General features: G+C 46.4%; 1 protein-coding gene across 2 annotated transcripts; it reads left to right on the forward strand.

Annotated features, from left to right (window-relative positions):
• The first annotated feature begins 1,992 nt into the window (after positions 1–1,992).
• pmt (phosphoethanolamine methyltransferase) lies at positions 1,993–9,647 on the forward strand. 2 transcript variants are annotated; one of them, XM_071457661.1, is made up of 12 exons: positions 1,993–2,249; positions 3,463–3,634; positions 4,475–4,630; positions 5,188–5,324; positions 5,515–5,666; positions 5,848–6,036; positions 6,913–7,002; positions 7,105–7,194; positions 7,296–7,418; positions 7,992–8,123; positions 8,816–8,932; positions 9,074–9,647. In XM_071457661.1, exons 1-12 carry the CDS (start codon positions 2,240–2,242, stop codon positions 9,182–9,184), a joined length of 1,479 nt encoding a protein of 492 aa, XP_071313762.1. In that variant the 5' UTR covers positions 1,993–2,239; the 3' UTR covers positions 9,185–9,647. The 2 variants fall into 2 exon arrangements, with proteins under 2 accessions (XP_071313762.1, XP_071313763.1); XM_071457662.1 differs by having other exon boundaries at positions 2,056–2,212.
• Positions 9,648–10,474: the final 827 nt, after the last annotated feature.

Below are 10,474 nucleotides of genomic sequence, written 5' to 3' on the forward strand. Positions count from 1 at the left end.
GCTGAAAGAAGAAGAAGAAGAAGAAATCGCAATTAGCAGAAGCTCCAAATGGACTTTTATCCCGTTTTAAGCCACATTTTAAGACAGGCTACACCTTTTACACCTTTGGTCGTTTTCAACTATACGTTTTAACTAGAAGCAGGAATTTAGTGACTGGGCGTCTGGACTGAAGTTCTCAGAGAAAACAGACAGGGTGGATGTCCTGTGTCCAGCGAGGAGCGTGGACAAATCACTGAGTTCTAAAGTGAAACAGCTTTTACTCCCTGGTCTGTTTGTGATGGAGAGAGGACACTGCGTGGACGGCTGGTAAAAACCAGGAAAGGAGAGGAATGACCTGCAGGAGAGTCCCGGCCTATGTCTGTTCATACCTTACCAAAGAAACAAAGGTAAGGAGTCCCAGTTTCCCGCCTTTCCAAGCCGCTGTGTCCGCCGAGAAGCGTCGGTGAATCAAGAGTTTTACAGCGACAGAGTTTTAATCCGCTGGTCTGTGCCCGGGGAGGACGGTGAAAAGCTGCTGGGCCTCAGGTTCATCATGAGCAGCTGGTTGGATTCGCGGTTTTAGCCCCCAGCTCCGTGGACTCTGACTTTAAATGTGAGGCTGGTTTCACGGCTTTGACCAGCGGTCAGTTTCCTGTGGAGAGGAGACCTCTGTCGGTAGTTCAGCTCCAGGCACTGACCTCCCGACCGACGGACGCAGGACACCCAGCGGCAGTGGTGGTGAAGACAACAACTCCCATGATCCTACGCTGTTTCATGACGTCACAAAACACGGTCTTGTTTTGATTGAGACCCCGTTATTGTCACAGCTGCAGATGTGATGAACTTTTGTAAGATAATAATAACAACACTTTTTTAAACTATAGGATGGTTTAATAACTTTGATTAATTAGTTTGAGTAATTATTTTTTAACTGCAGACTCAAGTTCTATTAAAGACTCAGCAACAAGAACCTAAAAATAATAATTATTATGTATTACTTAGGAATAAAGTCCTCAGTTTCCGCTTGATATGCTTCACTTTAACCGGCCTCGCGGGTCGTCCGCTGGTTCAGAGGTCACCGCTGGTTCAGAGGTCACCGCTGGTTCAGAGGTCACCGCCCCGGGGAAAGCTCTCTGTTCGATTCCCTGCTTCATGTTAACATGGCGCTGCAGCAAAGGCCAACTAATCAGTGGGTCGACCGATCTGAAGCCGAGGAGGCTGCCGGGGCCGGCCGCTGGGGGGGCGCTGGGGGGCCGCTGGGGGGGGGCGCTCGGGGTCTCGGCCGCTGGGGGGGCCGGCCGCTGGGGGGGCCGCTCGGGGTCTCGGCCGCTGGGGGGCCGCCCGGGGTCTCGGCCGCTGGGGGGGCCGGCCGCTGGGGGGCCGCTGGGGGGCCGCTCGGGGTCTCGGCCGCTGGGGGGGCCGGCCGCTGGGGGGCCGCTGGGGGGCCGCTCGGGGTCTCGGCCGCTGGGGGGCCGCCCGGGGTCTCGGCCGCTGGGGGGGCCGGCCGCTGGGGGGCCGCTGGGGGGCCGCTCGGGGTCTCGGCCGCTGGGGGGGCCGGCCGCTGGGGGGCCGCTGGGGGGCCGCTCGGGGTCTCGGCCGCTGGGGGGCCGCCCGGGGTCTCGGCCGCTGGGGGGGCCGGCCGCTGGGGGGCCGCTGGGGGGCCGCTCGGGGTCTCGGCCGCTGGGGGGGCCGCCCGGGGTCTCGGCCGCTGGGGGGCCGCTGGGGGGGCGCTCGGGGTCTCGGCCGCTGGGGGGCCGCCCGGGGTCTCGGCCGCTCTGATGCAGTCGGCGCATACCACCGGCATTTCCGACGTGTCAGCACAACCGAGGCGGGGGGTCCCGTGAGCCGGGGGGGGACACACCGCCTCACGGTTCAACACAAACCAACCGGGGCGCGAAAACGTGAGTGCGCGTCGCTGCCACCGTCGCGCCCGCGGCTGCTTCATGGTCTGATCTGTGCGCGTCGTCGGGGGAGTCCCGGCCGTCAGTGCGCCTCTGGCAGTCTGCAGACCCTTGCCCTCCTGTGATTATTCATGCCCCCCCACCAGCACACCGGGCGCCTCCTAATGGTCAGTTCCCCACCTGGCGACCACCTCCTCCCGCGGGGCCGTGGTATTTAAAGCGCTCCCGCGGCTCACGGGACCCGCCGTCAGACGGAGGTTTCACAGGAAGCTGCCTGTGATCAAACTGTCGAGAGCTGTCAGCCTGAGCAGGCATCGGTGACTAATTCTGCCGTGAGTTCAGACCAGCCACAGACCGCCATGGAGAGAGGTATGAGCGGAGGAGGTGGTGGGTTTAACCCGCTGATCGACTCCTGAGTTCGCAGCTTGTTGGAGCAGCTGGTGGATGTGATCCTGTGCTCTGGGCTGGGAGGTGTCAGTGCTTTGCCTGAAGCTGTCATTAGATCTGTAGCTTTGTCTGCTTGAATGTTAACCGGCACTTATCCTGATGCTGGGGGTGTAACCGGGGGTCTGTGAAGACATTAGAGGTTAGTGCCAACTTGTATGTGCTGCTGGCAGCAAAGCCTGGTGGACTGGGTGATGTGTGGATAAAGCCCACTTTTTGAGAACCCAGAGGTGCATGATTGCATCATATCCTGAAGCATATTGAATTATCTGCTGGTGCACATCACACACCAATGGATTCTGTGGCTTTCTGCAAAGTTGATAAATGGCTTAATAGAAAGGTTTGAAGTGTTTGTCATTAAGCATTTCAGGGATTTTTTTGTTTTTTTGGCACATTCAAAATTTCCAAGCTATTTTGACGATGAAAATCTGTTGTGTCAGAGCATGGGCTTTTTCTAAAAGCATGTAAAACATCCTACATTGTCATAGAGAACAAGTGTGAACAAGTTAAATTCCGTGCAAATCTTCACAGCACAGAAGCTGTGGATGTTTTAAGGTTGCTTAATCAATGCCTAATGGTTAATCTGTGTGCCAGACACGGTCTCTGTGGGGTTTTAACTGAGGAATTTTAGTTCAAAAGTTATGAATTAACATGGAAGTGTCACATTTAAATGGAATGACAGTAACATGAGTTGTCTGCTTCTTGTTTGGATGTGTGTCTTATGTCTGATGTAACTGAAGAGGAAATGAAAACTTGGGGTAAAGGTCCTTGAACTTCGTAAATACAACTTGTATTTCCTGTTGTGTGTGTGCATTTAAGACACCATTGTGAAAAATTAATTCATCCAGAGACTAAATTCAAGTTTTTACCCCCCCTCCCCAAGACTGGGGGGTGGGGGGGTCATCTGGGGCGTGGGTCTCTGCCCCGGTCTCTTGATCAATTCCATTCGAAATTGGACAGAATTTGATCAAATGTATTAGGTTAGAATCACTTACTCTACTCTCTTGCTATTAAAGGTAGCAAAACTATTAAGACTATTGTACCCACACACACACACACACACACACACACACACACACACACACACACACACACACACCTTTCTGCCCCCTCCTCTGAACACCTGTGTGCTCCACAGTTCGCAGCAACATGACAGCGTTTTGGAAGGAGCACTCTCAGGACGCCACCGTGGAGGAGATGATGCTGGACTCTCGTGCCAGGGAGCTGACTGAGCATGAGCTGCCTGAGATCCTCTCCATCCTGCCCTGCCTGACTGGATACAGAGTTCTGGAGCTGGGAGCTGGCATCGGGTGAGCATACAGCTGTATTTGTGTGTTTGTGTGTGTAGTAGCAGAGTTTGTGAGTAAGGTTTTCAAGGTCTCGAAGTTCAGAGTCTGTAGCAAAAGACATGGGAGTGAGTCTGATGAGCTTTCCACGAAGAAGTGAAAGGTTCTTTAGAAAAGCTTTGTAAACAAGAGCCAGTGATGCTCTGCAACAGCAAGGCCAGCCCTATAACTGCAAACGCCCATGAGTGACTGAGTAAGTGATCATATTTCAAGGCTTCATGCTAAAAGTTTTTGGTTTTTTTCAGCAGAGCAGCAACTTGGAAATGGAAGGTAACGTAGTTTTAATGAGCCACAACTTGTTCCATTGTCTGACAACAGAAAGAGAAAAAACATGAAAATGAGAACAGCTTGACAGGAAAGGAAGATGCAAACAGATAAAGGGCTGAAACCCACTTTACTAGGTTACACACACACACACACACACACACACACACACACACACACACACACACACACACACACACAAAACTCAAGAAAATACAAGTTACTACAAGTCTTTATCTGGGAATTTGGGAAAACTGTAAAAAAAAAAAAAGGAAAAAAAAGTGTTTTGTGCTGTCACACTGACCTTGACTTTTGACCTTTGACCTCCAAACTGTAATCAGTTCATCCTTGAGTCCAGGTGGACATTTGTGCCAAATTTGAAGACGTTCTGGGAAGAATGGGATGGATGGACAACCAGAAAACAATAAGCCTCCGTCTCTGACTCGTCGGCACGGAGACGTGAAAAGCTTCAGATCTGGTTCCGTCTGTATCTGACACTGAAGAACATATTTACACAGTAACACTGATGTGTCTCTGCAGTCGTTACACCAGCCACCTGCTGACCAAGGCTGCTCATGTGACGGCTGTGGACTTCATGGAAAGCTTTGTGGAGAGGAACAGACAGGACAATGGTCATCATAGCAACGCTGCCTTCATCCAAGCTGATGTCACAAAGCTGGATGTTCCCCAGAACAGGTGTGTGTTTAGACGTCTGTGGCTTATTAACTCTTTGTGACTTTGTCTTGGCCACAGTGGCAGAGTGGCTGCAGGAGAGGCAGCGTCAGTCTGTTGGATCGTTCTGTTGGATTGTTCTGTGGATTGCTGTGACATTTAGTGCAGCCGTCAGACAACAGACACATCAGATATTTGCAACCTCTGCATCAAAATCTCACTATTGGCTTTATTTAAGATAAGAAAATAAGTTATATGTTTAGTTTAATTATGGCTCATACTTTTCACATGAACAATGATTACAGTTACAGTGCAACACAGAATTTTCGACCCATTCTTTCCAAAATGCATCATTACTGGGGGGCATTGCTTCTCTTAAACTCTAAATACTTGACATTCTCCACTATTAGACAATTTCACAATTCATGAGAACAAAGCAAACCAAGTTTCTCACTGTGGTCACAATATCTGTCTGAAGTCGGTTCATAAAGACAAGGACACTCGCTACAACAAGACTCCAGGTATATGAAAATAAAACAAACACAGTTCATATTTCCTGGTGCGTTCAATGTGCTCCTCAGTGTTGACTTCATCTTTTCCAACTGGCTGCTGATGTACCTGAGTGACGAGGAGCTGAAGTCCTTCATAGAGAAGATGCTCAGCTGGCTGCGGCCCGGTGGCTTTCTTTTCTTCAGAGAGTCCTGCAACCACCGCTCAGGTAGGGAGCTAACATTAAAATGTCCACATCTGTCTTCTGTCATATTCACTATTTAAACATTTACAGTAACTGAATCTCACTTTAGGAACGTTTTTTTTTTTCAGGTGATTATAACTGTTAAGCAACAGTATTGTATTGTAACAAATACAACAAGAGAAAGATTTGTTTTAACTTGTAACTTTCTGCCAAGGTGACAGCAAGAGGGACTTCAACCCCACCTGCTACCGCACTGAGGCACAGTACAGCCACCTGGTGTCATCAATACAAGCGGGGGGGCCTGAGGGGGGCCAAAAGTTTGGTTTCGACATTGTGTTGAAAAAGAAAGTTCAGACCTATGTTGAGGTAGAGTCCCTTAAGTCTTACAAATGTTAACTCAAACTATACTGAGAAGGACGTAGCCGCGGGTGGCTCCCCACCCCCCCACCCCCACCCCCTCACCTACCCACCTTTCCTTTCTCCTCATCACTCCCTGCCCCTCATCTCCATCCTCTCCATCACCTCCTCGTCCCCCCCCCCCTTCCAGATGAAGAACAATCCCAATCAAATCTGCTGGCTGCTGGAGAAGGTTCCCCGCTCCTCACACACCCAGAACGGATTCAGCACCTTCCAGCAGTTCCTGGACAACCAGCAGTACACCAGCCGCGGCATCCTGCGCTATGAGAAGATGTTCGGGGCTGGTTACGTCAGCACAGGTGGACCCAGCACCACCAAGGTGGGAATAAAGTTTGGACAGCACCAAAGAAATTGGCTGGAAGGAATCAATAGCAGCAAAGTTGTGATTTTAAAATCTCAGCAAGCAAAGGATTTGATGTGGCTGAAGTTGATGATATTAGCAACAGCATGAAATAAATTTCATTTCTGCCCAGGTCCTCCACTTTGGTCCTGACAGAAATATTTCAGCATTTTGTACAGATTATCATCATCCTCAGAGGATGAACGCAGCTTCCGCACCATCTTTGGTTGATATTTGTCAAGATGGTTTTGAGTCAAAATTCCAATTTGTCCAAAACTTTGGTTTATAAATACCAGCAAAACTAACAGCGTTCGATCCCATCAGGTTAACATTTAGCTCAAGGCACTGCTGATCTTAGGTGCTGTAGACTCTCAGTGTTGTTACCAAACAAATGCAGAACTGGCCTCTGTCGTAGGCGATTTATCAACAGATGCTCTTCTCCTCTCAGTCTGTTGTCTTTGATAGTTTCCATTATCTTTGTGGTAGAGAAGCTGCACTTTAATTCTGCAATGCACACAAAGCCAGATGAATGAATACAGACAGCAGACTGGAGTGTTTTATTCAGCATTATTACAGACAAATTTCCACGATTACCAACTAAGAAATGTGAGATATGATTACTTTTCCAAAATTCCCGCATTTCAGAAATATTATCACTGTACAACGTTTTGCTAAGATGGTACAAAGAATTGATGTTAGTCATGAACAAAACAATAAAAATACTGAAATTAACATTATAGCATAAAACCTGCACCATTCAGTATCTTCATCCTAATCATGATCTGTGGAGGCATTGGGCGCTTTATCACAGAACTTTATGGCCTAAACTGAAACTTTTGGAACCTGTACTAACAGGAGTTTGTGGATCTGCTGAACCTGAAGCCGGGACAGAAGGTTCTGGATGTTGGCTGTGGCATCGGTGGAGGAGACTTCTACATGGCAAAGGTAAGAGGCGAGGAATGTGGCATAGTTAGGGTGATGCTAATGATGCTGAGAGAGGGACACTAGAATGATTAGAATGATGGCAATGATAATGACCCGTTTCAGACCTTCGGAGTGAACGTGCTTGGCCTGGACCTGTCAGACAACATGGTGGACATCGCCATGGAGAGGGCGATCACTGAGAAGCTGCCATCAGTATGTCTAAATGTTCCCTTTTCCTGTTGGTTTAAACAGCACAGATAATGGTCTGATTAATGGTTTGTTTACGGCTTGTTATGGCACATGCTCTACATCAGGTCCAGTTTGAGGTGGCTGACGCCACTAAGAGAACGTTTCCAGAAGGTTCCTTTGATGTGATCTACAGCAGAGACACAATCCTGCACATAGATGACAAGCTGGCGCTCTTCAAACGCTTCCATGTGAGCACTTTCTCTCATTTTTTGACACCTGTACTTAGTCACCATTTGTCATTTAAATGATTTCCAAACCATTTTTGATTTGGTTTGCAGGAGATCTGGCAGATCATACAAAACATAAACAAAAACAAACGAAAGCAACATTTTGATGTCATACACAGTTGTGGTTTAATGACTGTGTTGCCATAGCAGCAGCCTGAACCGCAACCCCTACCCATAATCCCCTGCAGGTGCAACCTGTTGAGCTGTCAGTATGTTACGATGTTACAAAACTCATGTTTCATTTCACAGTTAACACCATAACACATGTAAATTATGAAATTATTATTCTAAGTTAGGGCAGGCTGTATATTTCATAAATATTACACATTACACCTTCATGTTGTCGTCCAGCTGCAAGTGTCGTTGGGTCCAATCACAATCGAGTGATCATGCCTGCTGTGAAAGTTTGGCTAAATAATTAGCTCAAGATAGACGTAGCCGTGGGATTGCAGGACCCCCCCTTGTTTTCCCTTTTCATCACTTTATCCAGTCTAACTTTATTAACTTAGTTTTCATTTGTTTGCTTGTGTCCAGTCATGGTTAAAACCCGGTGGCCAGCTGCTTATCAGTGACTACTGCTGTGGGGAGAAGCCCTGGACGCCAGCGTTTGAGGCCTACGTCAAAAAGAGAGGCTATGTCCTTTATACTCCCGCACAGTATGGCAAGGTAAACACACAGTTCAGCCTCATTATGTGAGAGTTTGTTCAGCCCTTTGGTCCTCTTTACAATTATGTGACGAGAGGACTGGTGCACAGTTCCAACTGCTCTCAGTAGTAGAAGGTTCACCCCTCTACTCTTAAATCATCCAAGCCGACATATATGGTGATATTAGCTTTTCATAGACTTATCAGTAGTAGAACTTTATCAAAAGTGTCTGTAAAAAATGATAACACATTAATAATCCATCACATCATGTTTGGTTTCGTTTTTCCAAAATGGTGGTGCACTGTAAACTTATGAAATCATTCTGTTACATATATTTTGCAACAATGTCAGGAAACAAACAAGCAAACAATGAGGAAACTTTGCAAAAGTACAGACATTTTGTTAACTTGGATGGATTACTATAAAACATTTACAAAGTGGTCAGCAGTAGAGCTCTATGGTGGCGTATGAGAAAACATTTCATTTTCATGACACATTACCTGAACACAAGATAGACTTGTCTACTTTGCAGTGGCCAAAGGTGAAAACTTTTGGGAAACAATCAGATAAGCATATTGGGTAACTCCTAAAAAGTCAAAGTCTCCTCCTGTGACTGAACGCTCTGCAGATGTGTTGCTGATGTGTTTCTACTTTCCATCAGCTGGTGGTGCTGCTCCCTCTCTACTTCACCCCTCCTGTCTCTTCTTCTGTAGTTCATTCAGGAGGCTGGTTTCTGCAGCGTTCAGGCAGAGGACCGGACGGCCCAGTTCATCCAGGTGATTAAGACCGAGCTGCAGAGAGCAGAGGCCATCAAGGATGAATTCATTGAGGTTAGTATGCAGACATGACACACAGACATCACGTCAACAACACAAGGTTATGCCCGCACACATATATCATCACACCATTCATCCACTAAACAAAACCAGCAGAAACGACACTGCTCACTGGCCTGTCCGTGTCGCCTGCAGGAGTTCTCTGAAGAGGACTATTTCGCAATCGTGAATGGATGGAGAGAAAAACTGGAACGTTCCAACAGTGGAGACCAACGATGGGGACTCTTTCATGCAAGAAGGGATTGAATGATTGCAGTAAGAATGGAGATGATGATAATAAAAGAAAAAAGGAATCCTTCGTTCCTTCTTTCCTTATTGTTTACTTTTTTGTCTTTGATAAGTTTAAAAGGATTAAAAGTAATTAGACAACATGCAGTGTGTTAAACCTGAAATTTACAGCAGCAGTGAGGGACTGTGTGCTGAGTAAGAAATTCAATATAGTGGTAGTATGTTGTAACAAGAAAATCCTGTCACTTTCATACATTCAAAATTACATGAAACAGCATTTACTGTACAATCTTATTTTGACAACATTTAAACATGAAAATTACAGTAATGTTTAAATGGAGAGACATAATATAATAAAATGATTTTAATATTGAATAATCAATATTGTTTTATTGCCCAGACCTACACTGAAATGTAGTGCAAATTTACAACAAGTAAACAGTAAAAAAATATCATTGAATAAATTGAGCTGGTTTTGTTAGTTTGCAGAAACATTCTTGGAATCATATAATCAAATCCGCAGGCAGTCAAAAGTTTGAAAACTTTTCAGACTTGTACTTGGCCCCTGGACTCATCCAAACCCCCCCCCGGCCTCTAACACACATACACACACACACAGCCACACACACATTCCTGTATGCATGCGTATACACTCCCAACCCTGTGTAACACAATGTGCTCATGAAGCGTCAGCTACTCTGCACAAATCTCCTGACACACAATTTGCCAGAAAGAACATTTGGGTTCTTTCTGGCCCCGGTTTGAATTAACTCATAAACAGTAACTTTTGAAAGAACATATGACACATGCTTTCTTGCAATTTTTTTTATGAAAAATGAGTCAGTTCACTGACTTTATGATCCATCCTCTGCTCCTTGTGGTCACACTGGCTGCTGATCAGAAAACCTTTGGCAGGTTATTAAACAGAAGTGTTGGTGGTGATTCTGATGGTGATGATGATGATGATTCGCTTGTTCTCTGATCGCATACTGTGTGCATTCACAATTTGCCTCAGGACAGATACTGAAGGTCACAGCTCACAAGGTCAAGTGTAATAACGCGTACTAACAGTGTACCAGTACAGTACTATCAGTACACATATGTAGGTACATATGAAGTACAGGGTGTGAAGTTATGAATAAAAGGGGAAATATTCTGGGTCTTTTAAAGACTTATACTGTAGTTATTTGGGTACCTACCTTGTGGGTGCCTGGTCTGTTCTTCAATTTATTAATAACAAATATGAACCACAAATAAAAGAGACATCAAACTACAATGAATGTAAACATTACACAAACTAGTTTGTTG

This window comes from Trachinotus anak, unplaced genomic scaffold (genome assembly GCF_046630095.1).
Source record: "Trachinotus anak isolate AG129_WGS33_773 ecotype Australia unplaced genomic scaffold, CSIRO_AGI_Tana_v1 ptg000021l, whole genome shotgun sequence".
NCBI lineage: Eukaryota > Metazoa > Chordata > Actinopteri > Carangiformes > Carangidae > Trachinotus > Trachinotus anak.